Source organism: Hemicordylus capensis, chromosome 14 (genome assembly GCF_027244095.1).
Source record: "Hemicordylus capensis ecotype Gifberg chromosome 14, rHemCap1.1.pri, whole genome shotgun sequence".
In the NCBI taxonomy this organism is placed as follows: domain Eukaryota; kingdom Metazoa; phylum Chordata; class Lepidosauria; order Squamata; family Cordylidae; genus Hemicordylus; species Hemicordylus capensis.
In genome coordinates this window covers 12,772,146-12,794,188 of record NC_069670.1, presented here as the reverse complement: position 1 = coordinate 12,794,188, position 22,043 = coordinate 12,772,146, and the positions used below count along the sequence as shown (strand labels likewise).

Here is a 22,043-nt window from a genome sequence, read left to right as displayed (position 1 = left end):
TCGGTTCTTTTGATTATTAAATAGAAGCATGGCCCCACCCCCCTCTAAATGGTGCGTGCAGACCCTGAAACACGCAATCCTTCCGAGAAGCAGGGCTAGAGGAGGTTCTGGAGGGAGGACCAGAACACAGGGGCAGATCATGGAGGAGATTCCCAGTTCAATCCCCGGCACCATCTCCAGGCAGGGCTGGGGGAGACCTGTGCCCGCCTGAATCCTTGGAGCTCACTGGACCCAGGGTCTGACTCGGCAGAAGGCAGTTTCCAATGTTGCTTAGGGACATAGGAAGCTGCCGCATACTGAGTCAGACCCTTGGTCCATCTAGCTCAGGATTGTCTACCCAGACTGGCAGCAGCTTCTCCAAGGTTGCAGGCAGGAGTCTCTCTCAGCCCTCTCTTGGAGATGCTGCCAGGGAGGGAGCTTGGGACCTTCTGCAGGCAAGCAGGCAGGGGCTCACACATGGAGCCTCCCATTCAAATGCAAGCAAGGGCAGGCCCTGGGTAGTAGCAACGGGGACCATTCATGCTTGCTGCCCCAAGACCAGCTCTCCTCCCTTCCCTAGAATTTCAACCTGCTGGTTCTAATTCTGCCCTCAGGAGCAACAGGGAACAACTGTGACTTCCAGAGGATGGGGACAGAAGCAGCTGGGGGCAGGGGGACTGGGAGGCCGGTTGACAGTAAAGCGATCGACCCCCCACATTTCCGGATCAGGAAAAGGCAGCTATTTCTGGAGGACAAGATGCGACACAGCTGGGGAAGGGTGGTTCCTATTGCACGTTGCTTGCTAACACCGGGGTGCGGAGCTGGGTGCTACTGGGAGCCGAAAGCCCTCGCCAGACAGATCCTGGTTAGGACGCCGTTTGGCGAGCTGCCCCTTTTCTTTTTGGGGGGAAAATAGAGAGAGGGGAGGTACCTCATTCTCACTACTTTGGGTTCCTCCCAAGTGGGGACGTTCATTGCCAATGCCTGCAGAGCGCTAAACCCGGAGGCCGTCGTGGTCACAGGTCCGTCGGAGCACAGAGCTGCCATTGCTACAATAGAGCCTCCATGTTCAGAGACAACATACCTCAGAGTACTGGCTGCTGGGGACGAACCAGAAGCGAGGGCCTCCGCGCCCTGCCCAAGAACCTCTGGAGAGCCTGTCGCTTGATTCATTCAAAAGGTCTCCTTCCCTTCCTCCTGCACCCCAGAACCAACAGCAGAGACCAGGGCGGCCAGGGGGGTGGAGCCCCCTCCTGCCTCCCAGGAGCCAGGCCGACCCCTTTGCTGCCTTCCTGGCCAGGAACGGAGCTGGGTGGGACCATGTGTGGCGGGGGGTGGGGGTGGGGAGGGGAGGGGTGTGTGTGCATTTCGACTAACCTGGTACGGACCTCACTCTGCCCCCCTGCCTTTCCTTGCCACATGGTCTGGGACAGGAAGAGGCCCGGATCATTCCGCCTAATCCGAGCACGCTGTGTTTTCTAAGAGGAATCTGGCCCATTTGCTGAACGAGGCTGGAAGTGCCAAGCAAGCTGCATTAATAAAGGGAAACAAACGAACACGACTGTCTAGCCCAACCCTCCCTCCCCCTCGCCGTGTTCTTGGCCACCCCCCTTCCTCCCCCAGACTCACGGTTCTAGAGCTGCCCTTGAAGGGGCCGATGGGCTACTTTAGGGCCCTTCGGTCGGGCCCGCCAGCCTCCCCTTCTGCTCTTAGAGCCAGGAAAGAGAGTAACATAAATCCGGGGAAGGGTGGCACTCACCAGCCAGCTGACATTCCGGCGACTCTGGGCGTGCTTCGGACGTGTCGTCGCAATGACCACGTCTTCTCCGGAAGCGCTTTCATTTCAAAGGCATGACAAAATAGTTGCCAACCCACTCCCTGGCGCCCCTCCCAAAGAATCACACGCCAGGGCAACCGGTACAGAAAAAAAAAAATTTATTTCAGGCGGAATGTGATGTCTTCAAAATGTCAACATGACCGTATCTAGAGGGGGCACTTAAAAGCAGACTTACCAAAAAAAAAGGGGGGGGGAGAGAGGAAAAAAAAACCTGAATTACGACAGTGTCGGCGGCAGAAGAGGGGAGAAGGAAGTCAGATTTTGCTATGAATAAATTTACATCTGCTCGCTAAGAGTCTTCAACAACTAGTGGGGGGCGGAATTATGAACTGCGTGGGGCAGGGGAGCGCTGGGGGAGCATGGCGGAGAGAAAGACGGAGAGGAGAGGCGACCTCCAGGTGGGAGACGGCGTCTGCATAAAGAGGGGTCCCCCAGAAACACCACTACAGCAACGGCCCGGATGCAAGGGGAAGTGGGGAGATGGAGATGGTAGCCTTGGAGCAGTCTGTGGGGATTCTGCCTTTCCGGACATGCCCTTGGAGAGGATGAAGGTGGGGCTGCCGGGAGCATCGGGGCTGGGAGGATTTCACCAAGAGCCAACTTGGGGGCTGCCAACAACCCAAACCGGGTGCAAAGAGGATTTGCTGGGGGTGAGGGGCAGAAAAAACACCACATCCTCCGCGTGTTGGCAGTTGCTAGCTGGACACCTCTCCCTCAGAGAGCCACAGGCTCGTCTGTGCCAACCGCACCTGAAGAGGCCAGCAAGGAGGGACCCTTGCCGAACTGAACGCTAAGCTGTACACACACACACACAGAGACCTCCCCACAGACAGAAAGCTAGCCTGGAGGGAACCAGCATGGCCTGCTTCCTGCCAGCTTAGTTTTCGATGGGCAGGGACCTTCCTCGCTCTTAATCCCGGCGGTTTTACCACAGGACGCAGGAGTGAGGGGGGTAAACAAGAGGGACCTTTCTCCCCCTCAAAAGTCCTCTTTGTGGGGGGGCGGAGGCCGCAGCAGAGCTCTCCCACAGGCGAAGACGAAGAAGACAGAACAGGATTCTCATCGACTGGGCGCGTGAGTCAGTCTGCAGTGCCACAGGCACAAGCGAACCACCGGCCCCTTCCAGCTGCTGCAGCGCTCAGCGCAACCCTCCCCGGCTTCCGTCAAGAGCCTTTCTAACGCCCTGGCCTGGCCGGGGGGGTGGGGAGGAGGAATATGGACGCCGCCCCTCACTCAAAAGGACAGTGCCTGGATCCACCGCCCCCCGAAGGCCTTCTGAATTGCCTTTCGATGGAAGCTCAGCGGAGGGGGGGAAGGAGGTAGGGCCCGCGGGCTGCACCCCATCTGGGAAGTCAAGGCAGCCTGAAGACGACAGCTGTCAGTGCACACCTGGCACCCAGAACGAGAGCCCGGTGAAAAAGAAAAAGCCGGCAAGGACCAAGGAGTTTGAGACAGGCTGGAATGCGGTTGGGGGAGGCTGGGGAATGGGCTTCCGCCTTGCACCTGGGCCCCACGCCACGGCTTCAGGGTTGGGGGCTGACCAGTAGAAACGTCAGCACGGCCTGCTGGTGACAGGCAACGGTGCTGGGGCCCCGAGGAATTGGGAGACGAAAGGGGCAGCGGGGAGGGAACGGCAGCGCACCCCCCAGCTCAGTGAAAGAAGAAAGGGGTCCTGTGACCTCCTCCAGCAATCCAGGCAGGGCAGGACAGCTGCGGGAAAGACTGACAGTGCCGCTCAGACAGTGCCCCGATTCACAGCTTGAAAAATCAAGGGTATTTCAAAGAGTGGATTTTCTGTACAAGCCAGGAACTGGTGGGGTGGAATGGGAGGGCAGCCTCCTGAATCAGGGGGTCACAGACAAGGGTGAATGCTGGTGGATCTCTCTCTCTCTCTCGTGCGCACACTCACACCTTTGCAACGTTTGCCAAAAAGGGGTGGGTGGGAATTTAAACACAGGGGGGAGGAGTTCCCTCCCTCCCTCCCAACCGAGTTAAAACGTGCTGTCAATTGATTTGGAAGGAAGGCCTCAGAAAATCCACCACCCTAAAATAATATCCCTGCTTCCACTGGAAAGAAACAAAAAACCAACCAAAAAAAAACCACCCCACCCTCCCTTCCCCCGCCAGCCACGAAGGGACGCCCGGCTGGCTAGACTTCGGCCAGGCCAAAGGTCTTCTCCTCCTGGGGCTTGCAAATCCAGCTGCCGTAGCCCATCTCCTGCAGCGCCCAGAAGAAGCTCTGCTTGGCACTCTGGTAGGCGGTGGCCGCTTCCTTGGCCTCCGAGTAGACGGTGAGCTTCTCCAGGCCTTTGCGATCCAGCTTGGCACACAGCGATTGGAAAAGGGCAAAGAGGCTCCGCTTGGAGACCCGGGACATGTCCAGTTTTGGTCTGGGGGCGGGGGGAGAAGGGGAGACCGAGGGCGGGGGAGAAAGGCTGTTTAGGTCACCAGAAGGCGGCAAGCGGAAAACTAAAGCGGAAGTCAGATTAAAAACAGACGTTTCCCCACTGTGGGGACCTCCAAACGTGACTGGGCTTTTCTCCGTGCTGGGAGGCCCCTTTAGGAGGCCGGGGAATATAGGAAGCGGCCAACTACCGAGTCAAACCCTGGGTCCACTTAGCTCAGGATTGTCTACACAGACTGGCAGTGGCTTCTCCGGGAGTCTCTCCCAGCCCTATTTTGGAGATGCTGCCAGGAAGGGAATGTGGAACTTTCTGCCCGCAAGCAGCCAGCTGCTCTTCCCAGAGGGGCCCCCTCCCTGCAGGAGAATGTCTCCCAGTGCCCACACATGCAGTCTCCCATTCAACGGCAAACCAGGACAGACCCTGCTTAGCAAAGGGGACAAGTCACGCTGGCTACCACAGGAGCCGCTCTCCTCTCTTAAGCGCTCTAGCAGGAAAGCTCTGGGAGGGACTACACTTCCCAGCATGCTGCGCACGCCTTCCAGGGTGGTTCAGAGGGTCACACACACACACAATTTCTCTCTCTCTCTCTCTCAGACTGCCCTGCACACCAGTGTTCCTTGGAACAGGGATTCCCAGACGTTGTGGACTACAACTCCCAGAATCCCCAAACCAAAGCCATTGCCGCTGGGGATGCTGGGAGTTGTAGTCAGCAACATCTGGGAATCGCGATTAGAGGGACGACTGCCCCACACCCAGGGAGAGGTCTACCGCCCCGAACGAGTCCCGCCACGTGCCCCCCCCCACTTACCCGTCGACTTTGCCTTTCGTCCCGTCCAGGACTTCGACGTCGTTGTCGTCAGGCAGGGCCCAGTTCACGCTGGACTCCTTGGTCTTGCCTGTCTGCCTCGCGGAGTCGTAGACGCTGACTCTGCCAACCTGCGCCAGCACGGGGAGGAAGAGGGAGAGGAGGAATTGAGCGGCTTGCATGCACAAGGCCCCAGGAGGGTCCATCCCGGGCAGCAGCGTCTCCAGGGAGGGCTGGGGAAAGGCCTGGCCTGAAACCCTGGAGAGCTGCTGCCAGTCAGGGTCGGCAATCCTGAGCTAGACGGACCGATGGCCTGACTCGGCACAAGGCAGCTTCCAACATGCCTAGCATAGGGCAGAAGACATGCAGCAGGAAAGGACTCGAAAGACGCACAAACGACGCTGGGAAAGAGGAGAAGACGCTGAGCAAGCGTAGGTACCTCTGGGTGATTGACGTGAAATGGCTCGGGGAGCCCCGCCTGGAAGGTGCTGCCGTCCCTGGACATGCGGCAGCAGATGGCACGGGTCAGGTGGCCCTGGCTGTACAAATAGCCTGGAAAGAAAGGAAGGTGGTGGGGGGGAAAGAAATGAGGAGACGGTGCTGATAAAGTATGCATCAACTCCATCATCAGCCTGGGGGCAACGGAGGTGGGGTGTCACATCACCACACACCCAGGGATGCTTTGAAAGAGGGACAGCTGGTCCCACACAGAGCGGGCAGCAGAATGCCTTAGAAGGGTTAGACCGTATTTACCCAAATAGGCGGCAACTCTGAGTGTAAGACGCTGCCTTAAAAAGACAAGAGGTTACACCGGTATTTACCCCGAAGAAAAAGGAGCCTGGTTCAAGACGCCCCCACCCTGTATTTAACAGGAAAGGGCTGGGGGGGACGGGACGGGACTTCATCTTGGTAAAGATGTTTAACGCCTGCTTTTCCCTCCACAGAAGCCTCCTTTCTGGAAGCACAGGCTTGGTACGGCTGTTTTCAAACACACACCGGCTGCATAAAGGGGCAGTTTTGTAGAGATTTCTCTCTTGGCAGTGTTGACCGCAAGCCGGTCTTTAACACCGAGGACGGGCCTGCCTGGGGCAAATCAGGGCTTTCCCCCAAGAGCTCTGCCCCAGAGTATCCTAGACCAGGCCCCGCGGTGAAATTTCTAGACGCCACGGCTCCCTGGCGCCTGGGATTTCTCCAGCCCTGGCTTACGACCCGGAGCACAGAGAGGGCAGTTCCCACACCCAGCGAGAACCAAGAGGGGGAAAGGCCATACCCAGCGTGACGGAGCGGAGATAGACTGGCTGCAAGAAATGCGACAGCAGCGCCCCCTGCAGACCCAGCACGTTCCAGCGCAGGATTTTGTCACTACAGGACATGGTCCGGAGCCGCTCGCCGTGCTGGATCCCGTCCCAGGTTGGCACGATGTCGCTCGATTCCACGGGGATCGTTCCTTCTCCTGCAAAGAAGCCGCGTCAGGGAGGCGAGAATCGGCTTGCTGGATCAAGCCAAGCTCTGTCTACGACAGTACTCCTTTCCAGATCTCTCTGGAAATTCAGAGTGAGATGGCGTCTCACCGCTGGTTCGCAGCACCCGGCATTCAGATATACTGCCTCTGTCCACGGAGGCTCCATAGCGCTATCATAACAGCTAATGGATGCTCCCAAATCTATCCTCCACAAAGCAGACTTTTTGAAAGGCCACTCAGCCAGTGATCATCACTACAGCTGGCCACCGTGAATTCCACAAGGAATTGATACTCATTAACCGGTGTAGTCTGTAGTACTTTTGTTTGGGGGGGGGGCGGGGGGAGCGGTGGGGAAACAGTCAATTGCCAAGAAGCTGCAGAAAGGACCTTCTTGACATTGTGCTGCACTAGAGTTGAAGCTCGTAGCTCAGCGGTAGAGCATCCGCTTGGCATGCAGAAGGTTCAGTCCCTGGCAGCAACTCCTGCTAGGGCTGGGAAAGATTCCTGCCTGAAACCTTGGAGAGTTGCTGCCAGTCAGTGCAGACAACCCTGAGCTTGATGGACCAATGGGCCCAGCAGAAACAGGTAGGGGTGTGTGTGTGTGACCGATGTATGCTCGTAGTCGGCTACCGCTATCCAAGTTCACGGGCCTGCGTGTGTGGCCTGTCTCTCTCAGCAACCGAGTGGCACCAAAATGCTGAAGCTGCTCCCTGCGCTAAGTCTCCCCACCTTTCTTTAGCTGCCATGAGGGCTAGAAACTTTATCTAGTAACGCCAATCATTATTTCCATCTCTTCAGAAAAATGGACACTGTATCTTTCTGGAACGGCGAGTTTAAGAGACGCCGTGCGACCACATCCATGACTTCCTAGAATGTGAATTCTGAATGCTTTCGCAGGATAGAATATTTCAATTATGCGAGTTGCCCGCTCTGCCGGGGATGCACCCTGTTTTTGTAACTCTGCACCCTGATCACAAGCGAGGAAGAGCTGCTGTCCCCGCTGGAAGTGCCCCCCTAGTGGGGGGCGGGGGTGAGCAATGCTGGCACTCACCGTTCTCCACCTTGGTCCGCAACTTCCCCTGCTTGGGGTTCTCGAAGAGGGGCTGGTGCTGACTCTCGCCCGCCGTGTTGGCCTGGTCAGTGCAGGACTTGTCAAAGAGAGCCCCGTCCCCACAAGGCGCCGTGCTGGGAAACGAAAGCCACGAAAAGCCAGGCCTCGCGTGAGCCCAAGGCCATCCAGTGCCTGCACCGGCAGGGATGCCTACTGACTACAACTCCCATCATGCCCAGCCACTGCAGCGGTGTAAACCAAACCCACGGGAGGCCCCCGCAACCGACCCTGGGAGGGACCCGGTGCTGGGCTGACGGGGGGCAAGCGTTTCCCGCCCAATACAAGGAAGCCACTGTTTCCTCCACCCTCTGGGTCGCTCCCTGGTATAGCGACGGGAAGGGCAGTCCCCCCGCCCCCCCCACCTCAGGCCAGGCTGCAGGTGACCCCCCCTCACCTGATGTAGAGGTGGAAGGTGACGTCGTCCTTGATCTTGAGCTTGCCGTCTTCGAGCGGCTGGAAGATGCTGTCGTCTGGGGCAGAGGGGTCGTACTTCGTGAGCTCGTTGTACAGAAACCTGGAAGAGGACGCGGCAGCGGGGAAGGTGGGCTGTCGCCCTGGGCAGACCTGGAGCGCCGCGCCGACCCGCTCCCCCAACGTGGGGGCCCAAGGGGTCAAAGCAAGCGTGGCAGGGTGCCCGCCTCACCTTATGAAGCCCCTTCTGGCAATGATCTCCGCGTGGCAATCGTTCACCGTCTCCCCCTTGAGGCTCAGCTCTTCCCCCTTCACGCAGCGGTTACCTGGGGGGCGGGGGCGGGGGGGGGGTGAGAACGGAAAGCCAGCAGTGAGGAGAGGCTGACAGCTGACCCGAGGCTGGGCGGAGGCACTCGCTGTGCTGGGGACCCCCAGCCTGTCACGGGAGGCTCCTTGGGGATTTATCTTACGTCTTCGTTGCAAAGGCTGCTACGCCCGCCGCTCTTCAGACATGGGTCCCTGCTGGCTTGCAACCGCATTCGTTTTTAAAGCGCAGCCAAACCCAACCAAGAGAGCCGCAGGAATGCAGGACAAAGCAATAATCCAGACAGGGCAGTGACAGAGAAATGTGTAGGGTTACGGGACGGCCTGCTGGAACCTAAAGGAGGATTCAGCTTCTGCTTACAATTAAGCAGGGAGGGGATCGAGGGGCAGGGAGTCCCCGAGAGCCGGGGCCACCACTGGGAAGGCTGCCGCACAGGAAGCCTGGCCCGACACCCAGGAGAGTGTCTCTGCGTGATCTCAGTGGCAAGGCAGGCCTAGCCGGGAGCAGGCGGCCTTTCAGATATTCCGGCCCTATGTCATGAAGGGCTTTAAAGGCCAAAACCAACACCCTGCGCTCCGTAAGAGAGAGACAGGGCAAGGTGACCCGCGGCTGACACCACCTCCGTTCAGCATTGCCTGCAGACAACTTGAGGTCAAGAGTCGGTTATCTGGCAGCAATCCTGACTTGGGGAGCTGAGAAGGGCCTGGGAGCTCGTTGGGCGAGTGTCTGCTTGGCCTGCAGAAGGTGCCTGGCAGCATCTCCTGCCCAAGACCCTGGGGAGATGCTGCCAGGGACCTTCTGCAGGCAGTGCTGAGCTAGTTGGGCCAATGATCTGCTTGGTAGAAGGCAGCTCCCTAGGGTCTGGGATGGGGCTGTAGCTCAGTGGCAGAGCCCCTGCTTGGCATGCGGAAGGACCCGGGTTCAATTCCCGGGCAGAATCTCCAGGCAGGGCTGGGAGAGAGGCTCCTGTCTGCAACCCTGGAGAGATGCTGCTGGTCAGAGTAGACAAGACTGAGCAAGGGTCTGACTCCATATATGGCAGCTTCCGACGTTAATTCAGAGGCATATTGTCATCATGTAGGGGCCTTGAGACCCCTGCTAACTGGGCAAAGAGGCACCTTGGTGATTCTCTTTATTTAGCAGGGGGAGAGCAAGTGGCCCTCTCCATCCCCAGCACAGCATCCCTCCAGTGACTGTTACTGGTGTCTATCTTATGTTTCTTTTTAGACTGTGAGCCCTTTGGGGACAGGGAGCCATCTTATCTCTATATTTATCTCTCCTAGGGAAACCAGTCGCTCATCCCATGTGTGGCAGCTCTAGCGAGAGTTCACGAGCAGCTGCCCATTAGCGACAGGATGGGGATAAAATAGAGAAAATAGGAGCGGCTGGCCTGGCCACCAGGAATTAGTAGGCGGAGGTGGCGGGCCGGTTTTCGGCTGGCCCGCCAGCCAGAAACCGCAGGCAGGGGCGCAGATGCTCTGTGCCCAGCCCAGCTAGCTTACTTATTATTTCTCTACGTAAACCGCTTTGGAACTGTTTGTTGAAAAATGGTATAAAAATATTTGTTGTTGTTGTTAAGCAAATGTGAAGAAAAGGTGGCAAACAAATCAATTTCACTTGGGTGAGGCCCAAAGAGGAAGGAAGACGAAAAAGCTTCGCTTCAAACAACAAACCAACCCTAACCCTTTTGGAAAACAAGATGCACAGCCGGCCAGGATTAACCCTAAGCGACTGAGGACGATGCTGGCGATGGCCCCGGGCAGGGCTGCACAACTTCAGACCCCTACGGATTTGGGGGTCTAAAACTCCCACAATCCCCGGGCACTCTGGCTGGGGGTTATGGAGTCGAAAAAGGGCTGGAGGGCCAACGCCTCCAGCCAGGGCAAAGATCCGGCTCGGCTGAGCTTCTGAACCCAGGGATGACCTCCGGCTCCGAGCCGGCCTCCTTACCTGTCCCGATGCTCACCACGACCCCCAGGCCCTCCTGCCCTCGCCTCATGATGATGGCGGCCAGGATCTTGCGCCCCAGTAAGCTGTGCTGGATGCGGGCGGTGAGCGCGTTGAAACGCTGGTGGCTCAGCATGGCGATCTGGTCGTGCAGGGTGCTTCCGCTGACGGGCAGCTGGGAGAGGGAGGGGCGGAGGACACACATTTTAGCTAACAGGGGAAGCGGAAAGCACGGCCACTACTCAAGAGTGGGGCATCACCGTCAGCGGGCCCAGGGACACCCAGACGCTGCTGACTACAACTCCCCAGCTGCAATGGCCTGTGTCTGGGGATGATGGGCGTTGTAGCTGGCCACCTCTGGAACTCCGTTACACTGATCACAACTGGCCAATTCAAAACCAACCAACGTCTCCGATAGGCTCTTCACTTCTCCTTCCAAGTAACCTTGTGCCAAGTGAGCTGGTCTTGTGGTGGCAAGCACAAGCGCACCCCCTTGCTAAGCAGGGTCCACCCTGGTTTGCATTTGGATGGAAGGCGACACGTGTGAGCACTGTAAGATATTCCCCTTACGGGGTGGGCAGGCTTGTTTGCAGACAGTTCCAAGTTCCCTCCCTGGCAGCATCTCCAAGAGAGGGCTGAGAGAGACTCCTGCCTGCAGCCTTGGAGAAGCCGCTGCCAGTCTGGGTCGACAATCCTGAGCGGGATGGACCAAGGGTCTGACTCAGTATGTGGCAGCGTCCTATGTTCCTATGACCCAAAGTTTCCCAGCAGGGCACTGGCAGTGAAGTCAGATCTCCTATATCTAGGAACTGGAAGGGATACCCAGAACTATGTCGCAGAGGAGCTGCTGAATTAAGGGAATATGGCAGCATCCAGGCGGGGGGGGGGGGTGCAGGGAGGAAAGTCCAGCCGCGGGGGCCCAGGGCGAGGGAGGGAGGCGTACCTCTGCGATGGCCATCCCTTCGGCGTGTTCGGCTTTCTCCGTCTCCCCAATCAGCACCCGGAGGGCCATGTCAGCTGCTTCCTGCTTGCCTTGCTTCTTGCTGTGGGCAGTGACAGCCGGGAACCAGCGGCCGCCCACTTTGGCTTGGAACACGAATCTTATCAGGGGAACGGGGGGGGCGGGGAGGAGAAAAGGAGGCTGTGAGCTCCACCAGGAGAAGAAAAAGCAAGCCCAGGCTGAGCGGGGAAATGAGAAGTCAGGCACCACTCCACTGTGGTTTTGTATTTATCTGTTGATTTACTTACTACATTTCTATCCCGCTGTTCCTCCACGGAGCCCAGGGTGGCGTGCACCGCTTATGTTTATCTTCCCAGCAACCCTGCGAGGTAGGCAGGGCCGAGGGATGAGTGGCTGGCTCAGTGCCACCAGGTGAGTTGTGTGGCCGAATGAGGATCGGAACCCGTGTCTCCCCGGTCCTAATCCAGCATGACACCGCGCTGGTGTATTATGCTCAGGATCGGCTGTGGGGCACAGGGTGGTGGGCCCGAGACGGAAACCCTAAGAGGGGCACACGGCGCAGCCCGCCCTTGCAGAGGGGGCCACCTGCAGCCGGCCACCTGCTCTGCAACTCCCTCCCCCGTCAGGACCTGCAGTCCCAGGCAGGCAGCAAGAACAGGGGAGCCCCGGGTGGGCTGCCAGAGCCATGGTGCAACGGAGGAAGGGTCGTGCACCTGCATCTAGTTCAACAGTCTAACCACAACACCGGTCCCCAGGGGCCCTCCTAAGAAATATGCGATGGGGACGGGACCTTGGCTCTGGGGCAGAGCCTCTGCTGTGCATGCAGAAGGCCCCCCGGTTCAATCTCAGGCAGCACCTCCAGGTAGGGCTGGGAAAGACTCCTGCCAGCAACTGGGGAGAGCTGCTGCCAGTCAGAGCAGCCAATACTGAGCTAGGTGGTCCAGGGGCTTGACTCAGCAGGCAGCAGCCAAGTCAAGCCACTGGCCGTAGCGGAGTGAGGGAGCATCTGCTTTGCATGCGGGGGGTGGGGTGGGAAGGAGCCAGGAAATCCAGCTAGCCACACTTGGGAAGACCTCAGAGCCAGAGCCTGCGAACACCACTTGCTGGTCAGACTGCCGTGTTTCCCTGCACTGAAGACGGCTTCACATTTAAGACAACCCCCTTAAAAATGGCCAGAGGTTTTACCCGGAAGAAGGTTCGGAGTTGCAGGTGACTCCCGGATTTCTATCAGCAACCCACCTGGGGAAAACCCAGGCAAATCCGGTGGCCCGCAGCAGGCGAGACAAAACCCGAAAGGGCTGGACTCATTTCCGTGCGGCCAAGACCCAACGGCGGAGACAGGCCGGTAGGCCAGGTGGGGCAGCGGCAGCTACTTACTTTGGGTCATGGGGCGGCCCAGTCTGGTCGATCAGCTTGAATTCGGCAGCAAAGCCGTTGGCCCGGGCGTACTCGAGCAGCCCGCTGACTGGGTTGGAGTTCAGGTACTTGATCAGCTCCCCGACGCCCTGGGGGCTGGCCGCCTTGGTCTCGTCCACATTCGCCGCCGGGCCGCCAGGTACCTCGGGGAGCGGCTCGCTCTGGCCCTCCAGCTGAAGCCAAGCCGAGACGGAAGAGAGAGGCCCGTTAGGAGGGAGGGCCCGCCGCGGAAGGGCCGAGGGGCAGCGGGGGGGGGGGGAGGGCTCTACCTGTTCAAGCGAGGCGCCGGTGTCCCCAGACAGGCCCCTCATGGCCACCTCGGCCGCCATCTGCTTGGCTCCCTTCTTGCTGTTCGAGACGACGGCTGGGTAGACGCACTCGCCCACCTTCACGCAGTACTTGAACCTGAATGGAGACGGGGAAATGCCGAGCTCAGGGCCTGGGGCCGTGCCTGTACACAGAGAGGGCCATGGCTGCAGGCAGGCAGGCAGGCAGGCTGGCCTCCTCCTCCGCCCCCCAGCTGCCCTGGAACTGGCAGGGATGGGGCCACCGCCCAGGGGAAGAGCGTCTGCATGCTGGCACACAGAAGGTCCCAGGGAGAGGTCCCAGGGCGTCTCCAGGGAGAGAGAAACCCCTGCGCCTGAGAGCCACTGCCAGGCTCTCCACACTGCCAGCCAGTGTGGACAATCCTGAGCTAGAGGGACCAAGGGCTTGACTCAGTAGACGGCAGCTTCCTATACTGGGGGGTGGGGCCGCAGCTGATGGTTTAGTCGCCCAGTTCTCGCGACAGGGTGCTCCTCTGGATTTGGAGGGGAGGGCTCTTTCCTAGCCATACCAAGCGATGCCAGGAATCGAACCCAGGACCTTCTGCACGCAAAGCCAGGGCTCTCTCTACCCAGTAATCTGCCAACCTGGATTTCCTATCAACCTGGCTTGAAGGCCCACCTATGGAGGATGTCTGTTCATTTCCAAAAAGCCCAGAATGAAGGGGACAGGCCTAGTCGCCACCACGACCCTGCCTGGCATATCCAGAGAGACATGCATCAGGCAGTATATAAATATCAATACATAAAATAAAATATCCACCCAGTGTGGACAGAGGGATGGTCCCTGAGCTGCTTTTGGGAGGGCAGGCAGGAGGCGATTATCCCAAATTTCCCCCTGTCACTGGGGTTCTCCAATATTGTTGACTAGAGCCCCCATCATCCCCAGCCAAAGGCCGCTGCAGCTGGGGATGATGGGAGTTGTAGTCCGCAACATCTGGGAAGCTCTGTTGCAGGGAACATCAGACACGCCACCCACCATAAAAAGACGGGCACCAATCTGTCACAAAGGAACATCCACTTCTTGCACACCGGCTTCTTCCCCTGTGCCAAGCTCAAGCCACTCTACCGAGACTCAACCCAGCCTTACTTGGGATCGTGGGGCGGCCCCTCCTGGGAGAGGAGCTGGAATTCACAGACGCTTCCCGACTTCTGTGCATATTCCATCAGGGCACTGATGGGGTTCTTCCCAGAGAGCAGGGTGAGCTGGGGCGTCGTGGAGGCAGGCTCCGGCTCGGCTTCCTCGGCCTGGGGAGAGAAGGAGGAGAGGGTGGAGGGGGAGAAGAAAGAGGCCGAGGAGCAGAGGAAGCTGCCTCTTAATGAGGCAGACCCTTGGCCGGCCTAGCTCAGGATCGTCCACACCAGGCTTGCTCAACTGAGCCCCACCCGCCGCAGCTGTTTTGGAAGGACAACTCCCATCATCCCCAGTCACAGTGGCCAACAGCCAGGGATGATGGGAGCTGTAGGCCAACATCTGCAGGAGGGCTGAAGTGGAGCAGCCCCGGTCTTCACAGACTGGCAGCGGCTTCTCCCAGGTTGCAGGAGATGGCCCCATCACCCACACATGGAGTCTCCCCTTCAAATGCAAAGCAGGGCAGACCCTGCTTAGCAAAGGGGGCAATTCATGCTGGCTCCCACAAGACCCGCTCTTCTTCCATTGCTTATTTTATTTCTGTACTTTCCATCCAAAATGGTTCAGGGTAGGTCACAAGCAAAAGAAACTAACAGGCGTACATTTGAAACACTGACTCATTAAAAACTATTTAAACCTTCTATGGTTATATTGTGCCTGGTTTTTAAAACAAATCTTTTAATCAAATCTGTATTTTTATATTCTAGCTAACATGTCAATTGCGTGATTTTTGTAGTTTTGCTTTAAGCTTTCGTGTAAACCGCCTTGAGATGGTTCTAATGGAAGGTGGTATAGAAAATTTAACAAAAGAAATAAACACCATTAAAAGGCACACTAAAAAAGCCAGTCTTCATAACTATTTTGAATGCCTTTAGGGATGACAGACTTATTTGCGTGGGGGGCGGGTTCCACAATGATGGGCCTCTCCCGATGAACTTAAATGAGTGGTGGGGATCTCACAGGAACACAGGAGTCAGACCACTGGCCCACCGAGCTCAGTGCTGTCTACACTAAATGGGCAGCAGCTGCCCTTGTTGGCAGGCAGGAGTCTTCAAGCATTCTGGTTCTGACGTGGGCCTGCGGTTCATTTTTTCAAGCTGTGGGAAGGGTCGCTTGCCCGCAGCCTCCAGTCTTTGCCCTGCTGCCCGCCAGCCCGCCTCCTTCCCTCCCAGGGCCTCTCACCAGCTCTGCTTCGTTGGAGGAGGTATCCTCGTAGGAGGGCTTCTCCAGCACCATGCCGTCCTCCCCTTCGTGCTCCACTTCGTACAGCAGGATCTTCATGGCGTTGGCCGCGGCCTCCTGCTTGGCCAGTTTTTTGCTGCCCGCCTCCGCCGGGGGGAATCGGCGGCCGTCGATTACGGCCTGGAACTTGAACCTTGACAGACAAAGGGGTACAAAAAGGGTGAGAGGGAAGGGCAGTGGCATTCGGGGTGTGTGTGTGTGTACGCGAAGGGGTCTCTCCATCACCACTCCCGTTTTTCTGTTTACGTGGAGAGCAAGCTGCAGGTGTGACCTCGCCATTGGGGTCTGTCCTTTGGAAGCTGGTCCCGACTATGTCCCGCTGAAAACTGACTCAAGTCAAGTCACGACTAACCCATTTCATGGACTTCTCTGGCGCGTAGACAGGAGTACCTTGCTGAGGCTAGAAACCTTGTACGTGTGTTTGCTTAAGAGCCTAAACTCTGCATCCTGATCTCTTCAGAAATTGATTAAGTGCCGTCAAGTCGGTGCCGACTCTTAACGACCACATAGCTCCTCTCCAGAATGACTCCTAAGAGATACTGTTATTTATTTATTTATTATTAATATTATTACTGTTAATAGCAATAATAAACATTCAACAGTAACAACAACTATTATGGTTGTTGTTAGGAAGCTGGGTCTTTCCTGAGCCCTCTGTCACTGGGCTGTCCCCACAACTGGAAAGATTTATTACGAAGAAGCTGCTAGTTGAGCACTTTTAAAAAGGCGGCACTTGGGGATGGACTGACACCAACGAGGAAACCAAGGCAGGCAGATTCCTCCTGGTTGTGTGGGTTCACCACCTGCCCGAACCAGACGGATGCCACCAGGAAATGAAGAGAACAAGCCAGGCAGCCCCCAGAGTGGACAGCAAGCTCTGTTGTTCAACACAAGTGGCGAACCATCCTCCCTGAAGCAGAGGGTCATCCGACCCTGAAAGTGTCGGGCTGGCTCCCAGAGCCAGAGGAAGTTTACCGAGACGCGTCTTAAGCATCCAAATACCCAAGGCCAGATGACTCCGGGGTCTACAGCACCCAAGTCTTTCTTCCCAGGAAGCTGCCTTATACCGAGTCAGACCTTTGGCCCATCTATCTCAATCTTGTCTACTCTGACTGGCAGCGGCTCTCCCAGGTTTCAGGGCTCAGGGGTCTTTCCCAGCCCTACCTGGAGATGCTGCCAGGGATTGAAGCTGGGACCTTCTGCATGCAGAGCAGACGCTCTGCCACTCAGCTACGGCCCCATCGCTCTTCCATTAGCTGCGCCAGGCTCCTCCGAGCGCATCTTTTTCCTGTGGCTCGGAGAGATTCGGCTTTCATTCTAGTCTCAAGGGGATGTGGGGGGGGGAGGGGGGGAAGTAGGCCAATTTTCCTGTCTAGCGGGTCTATTGACATACCACAGGGTGGCACACACCACAGGGCCTTGTGCTGGTGCTCTGGAAGCAGCGAGAGACGCCAGGCGTGGGTGTTTTTAGCACAGTGGCTATAAACAGCAGCCACGCAGGAGCACAAGCATAACATCCAGTGCTTCCCGACTGCTCAAAAGTGACGTAGAGCAGCTGCTCCGGGCTCCTTCACACAGCATCCAACAGGGAATGCGGGACTCCCCCCAGCCACGCTCAGATGCACAGGGGGGAAATGGATTTCCCGCTGCATTTCTACCAGACATCCGGAAGGCAGGCTCTTTAGCAGTGCTCCCTGCAAGAAAGGATTCTCAGAGCTTGTGGACTACAGCCCCCATCAGCCCCCGCCAAAGGCTCTTGCAGCTGGGGGTGATGGGACCGCAGTCAACCTCCAGGAAATCCTGTGAATGGGAACAAGATACCAGTTGCAGGGGAGCCACAACAGGAGAGAGGGCATCCACATACCTCTTGCCTGTGGGCTTCCCGAAGGCATCTGGTGGGCCACTGTGGGAAACAGGATGCTGGACTAGATGGGCTTCCTTGGGCCTGATCCAGCAGCAGGGCTGTTCTTACGAACAGCGACCTTGTAGGGCATCGAGCGTTGTTTCCTGTAACAGGGATTCCCAGCGGTTGACTACAGCTCCCAGCACCCCCAGAAGCAAGGGCCTTTGGTGGGGGATGATGGGACTTGTAGTCAATAGCCTCTGGGAATCCCTGCTGCAGGGAACGCTGCTCTGTGCCCTACAAGGTTGCTACCAATAACAGAAGACTCTCAATTGGTGTTTTTAAAAGAAACAAAGAAGGAATACCTTCAACGGCTTCTGCCTAGCATCTCCTTTCACATTTGGAGGAAGGAAGTGGGTGGACAGCCACCATGCTGGCATTTCCTTCTCCATTTCTTTCTCGCCCACCCTCAATTCTTCTTCCTCTTTGGCTGCAGCAGGGCCAGTCGACAAAGATGTTTCCTAGCCTGTTGACCAGCATTCCCGCTAACAGAGAATTCCAGAGGTTGTTGACAACAACTCCCAGCATCCCCAGCTGCGATGGCCTTTGGCTGGGAATTATGGGAGTCGTAGTCAACAACCTCTGGGATTCCCTGTTAGAAGGAACACTGCTGTCTGTCTACCTGCACCATTCAGTTGCAGCAGGCAGACACCATCCGGTCTGGTTTCTCTGCCCAACTGCCTGGAGGTGATTCTCCTATTGTGGAGTGCCCATTTGCAAACTCGGGCAAGCGGCAGGGAGAAAAAACATTTATGCAAAGCACTTAGTAAAGTGATGCACATGTACATTTTAAAAGACACAAAAAGAAAAAGCCAACATAAAGCTAGGATACAACACAAACTGCCGCCGCCGCCACCACCACTGAAATTAGCAAGCAGATTCAATTTCCCAGGATTGTTCTGCCCAGTCACAGGCCTGGTGAAAGAGAGTTGTGTTCACAACCCACCAGAAAGTGGCGACAGAAGCAGCCGGGCTGGCCTCACACAGGAGGAAGCACCAAAGCCCAGGTGCAGCCACAAAAAAGGGGTTCTAGGTCTCCATCTGCTGAAGATGCAAACTGGAGAAGGGCCTTCCTAAGAACAGCCAAGAAGGCCTTCCTGGTCCAGCACCCTGCCTCCTACAGTGGCCCACCAGAGGACTCGGAAAAGCCCACAGGCATGCCCTCTCTCCTGCTGCTGCTCTCCCCACCCCTGCAACTGGCATTTCCCTGCAACTGGCATAACCCTAACCGGGTTCCATACAGGTGGACTTACTCCAATGATGTATTAGATCTACAGTGAGCCTTTCTTCTATCGCAGGACTCAAGACGGCACCGACCAGACCCAGACCTGCTTAGCTTCAGCAAGACGGCCACATCACGTGGCCACCCCAATCTATCTGATCATCCGCCTGTCACCCCGCCAGCTTCATGGAACCTCTCACTGACCATATGGCCACATCGCCATACTAATAAGCACAAGTCCCCGGGCCTGCTGCAAGGACTTCAGGGCCCTCCGTTTAAACGCAGCCTGGCTCTCAGTCCCGGGGGATGCTAGACCACCAACCTGGCATCAGGGAGACAGAGACGTCTTAAAGACAAAAGCTGGAGGGAGGAGCCCCCAGAAGAATTCCAGGCATTTTTTCTCAGCGGCCCAGGAAACCGCTTGCTTGCCTAGGAGACAGCGTAACTTCCGACAGCAGAGATCCAGGTATCCAGGTCTCGAGTGCTGGAAATCAACAGCTGCCCATGCCCCGCGTGTTTCAACCTCGCCTGTGCATTGTCCTTACCCTGCCCTCCACAGTGCCGGAACGAAAACACACACCCCCCCTGCAGAGGAAGACACACACACACAAACACACACACCCCCGCAGAGGAAGCCCCCTCCCCAGCCCCCAACAGGTTCTCTCTTACCGTGGCTCATGTGAGGGGCCGCTCTGCTTCAGCAAGACGAACGCGCAGTTCTGGTACGTGTACTGGGTGTACTCGATCAAGCCGCTGACGGGGTTCTTTTTCTGGCAGGCCACGAGCTTCTCCAAGGGGGTGCACAGGAAGGCCGTGTCGAACTGGGCGGCGTAGCTGGGCGACAGCGGAGACTCCATGATGCAGCGCGACTCGTCCTGGTGGGTGATGGCATTCAGGTCCTCCGGGATGTCGTCCGTGGCCCACTTGCCGTTCTCGAAGTTGTCGTAGTTGGGGAACCAGTGGTAGCGGGCCCGCTTGCTGCGTGGGGGGGCGGCGGGGGGAGAGGCGTCGCCCGGCTCCGTGGACTCCGCCGCTTGCTGCCCGTTCTCAACTTTCTCCTCCTCGTCCTCTAGCAACGGCGGTGGGGGAGGCGGCGGCGGCGGCGAGGGCGAAGGAAGAGGAGGAGCCGGCACGCTGGCAGGCAGCTCTGCTCCCAGGCAGGGGGCGGGGGGCTTGGGGTCCGGGTCCGGGGGGGCCGCCTCCCGGACCTCTTCGGCCTTCTGCTTGAGCTGCATCCGCTTGCGCTTGTGGTCGGTGAGGGACCACTTGGGGGGGGCCGTGTTCTCCCGGTGCACCTCCCCCATCTTCTCCAGGGTCCCCAGGGTGGCGTTGACGTCCCTGGCCTTCGACAGGCCGATGCTTTTGGCCAGGTTGTGCGCCGTGGAGTCCGCGACGTCGAACAGGAAGCTGCAGATCTTCTCCTTGAGCTCGGCCATGGTGGCGGGGTCGGGGCCGTCCTCCGAGTCCGAGGCAGAGCGGCTTCCTCCTCCCCCTGCGGCCCCCGGAGCTGGAAACCGGAAGGGCGCTCTCTGCCCGGCGGAGCTTCCCCCTCTCACGGCGCGCCGGGGATCAGGACCGCCTGCCAAGCGCCACAGCGGAGGGGTCTCGCCCGCCTTGCTCAACTGCCCTCGCTCAAGGAGCCTGTAGAGCTGCTGGTTGACCTCCTTCTTCTTGACCTCGAGTTGGCGGGCCAGGTGGCGAGCCGAGACGCTCTCCCCCGGCCTGAGCTGTCCTAAAAGCTCCAGCAGTCTCGGCCCAAGGTCTCGGCCGGCTAACGTCAGCCCCTGGAAGTCCGAGACGAGCCAGTCGACGCCGCTCCTCGGGTTTCGGCCGCCGTACCTCGGCCGGGGCTGGAAAGGCTGCTGCGGCTCCTGCCAGCTGCGACGGGGAGGGGTCCGGGCGGCACCCCAACTGCTGGGCCTGTATGGGGGGGGAGCGGCTGGGGTGGGGATCCTGGGCACGCGGCAGTAGCCCTGGCGGACGGGGGGCTTCGGCGCTGGCTGCAGGGGCGCTTCGGGGAGCTGTCCGTTGAGGAAGAGGACCTGCTGGCGGTGCCAGTCCTCAAAGCCACCTCCCTGCGGGACAAGAGGACCGTTAAAGAGAGCTGGGTGAGGGTGGCCACTAGGTTTGGGGAGGGCCTGCTCTGAACCTCTGCCTCGGAGGGCACCTCTGCTCATAGCGCGCTGCTGGAGCACTGGGGTGAAAGCGGGCGCGCGCACGCCAGGCAAGGGGCAGCCGCGGTTCGCTCGCACGGGTGCTGCTGCGCAGAGGCCTGGCAAAGAGAGAAAGACAAGAGAACAAGGCACGTTTCAGACCTCGGTCACACACTCAGCGGCGTCCCGAACGGTTCATTGGGCCAGCCTCTCTGCCAACACTCCCGAGGTGCCGGCGGACGATGGCTCCCGCCCTAGCAGCCGCCTCCTCGCAGACGGAGCTACGCTGCTGAGAGGAGAACCCGCTGTCCTCGACACGAGCAACCCAGGCGTCCAGGCGCCGGAGGCCGAGCCGAGCCGCGTATCAGCTCAAAAGGTACATGTCGCCTAATCTGGGGCTTTTCGGGACAACGAATGGGAACCGTGCAACATGACTTGGCAAGCGCGGCCGTGACTTGTAATTTCATCTCTGGCCCAAGGAGAGCAATCTCCTGGCCTCTGCTTGCCCCTTCATGCTAGCCCTCCATGCGATAGGGATGGGGGTGGACTCAAGCGGCGTTGCCACAGAGCGGCAGCGCTCAGGCGCACGAGCAGGGCAGCGGGCGCCACTGCAAAAGAGCAGCCCTGCCGGACCAGGTCAAAGGTCTGTCCCAGTCATCGTCACTCGTTTTCACAAGGGGGCCACTTGGGCAAGCAGCAAGGACTGCACTGGCCTCTGTGCTAGGCTTTCCCCAGCGTTGGGGGCCCCTTTCCAAGAAGGCATGCCCAGAGTACTGGGCAGCGTGGTCCTGCCCGCAGCTTTCTCCCCAGGGGAACGTGGCGGGCCTACACTTCCCAACATTCGGTGCACGCCTTCCAAGATGGCGCTGGCGCTCAGAAGGGCTCTGCTCCTCTTCAAGCAGGGCTTTCTCAAGACAAAAGGGGCTGCCTTATGCGCACACACACAACCAACAGTATGCAATTCGTTCAAGGAATTCCCCCCAGACCAAACTGAATCTAACTCTGCAGAAGAGTGCAAAGCAGGACCACTCACGACGGTGGCACACCCCTGCCAAGCATTTTCATTTGCAAAGTTATTTCCAGTTCCTCAGAGCCAAAAGCCTATTTTTAGTGAGGGGCAAACTGTGCACAGCGCCGAGCAGGTGGGGGGGAAGCCCCACACTGAGATGTCTCGGGACTAGGATCAAACGAGCCGGGGGTGGACTAGAAGGTCTCCAAGGTCCCTTCCCATTCCCATGTTTTAGGATTCTGTGAAACTTGCAGCAGCCAAGACAGGTGCTTGAGGTTCTTCCCAGCGTAATGATGAGATTATTACCATTTGGTTCAACCACAATTTGTGTACAGCTGGACGAACCTGAATAGCAGACCACCCACAAAAACAAAGTCAGGCCAAAGACCCGTTGAGCTCA

The 22,043-nt window shown here is 58.1% G+C and overlaps 1 protein-coding gene across 1 annotated transcript; it reads right to left on the bottom strand.

The window, feature by feature from the left end:
* Nucleotides 1–1,897: 1,897 nt before the first annotated feature.
* On the bottom strand, nucleotides 1,898–20,556 carry ADAR (adenosine deaminase RNA specific). The gene is made up of 14 exons (XM_053277338.1): nucleotides 19,151–20,556; nucleotides 15,297–15,489; nucleotides 14,073–14,230; nucleotides 12,929–13,064; nucleotides 12,621–12,832; nucleotides 11,226–11,382; nucleotides 10,286–10,457; nucleotides 8,243–8,336; nucleotides 7,994–8,113; nucleotides 7,540–7,673; nucleotides 6,297–6,479; nucleotides 5,466–5,578; nucleotides 5,030–5,157; nucleotides 1,898–4,206 (listed from the first exon to the last, which is right to left on the bottom strand). Exons 1-14 carry the CDS (start codon nucleotides 19,915–19,917, stop codon nucleotides 3,966–3,968), a joined length of 2,808 nt encoding a protein of 935 aa, XP_053133313.1. The 5' UTR covers nucleotides 19,918–20,556; the 3' UTR covers nucleotides 1,898–3,965.
* Nucleotides 20,557–22,043: the final 1,487 nt, after the last annotated feature.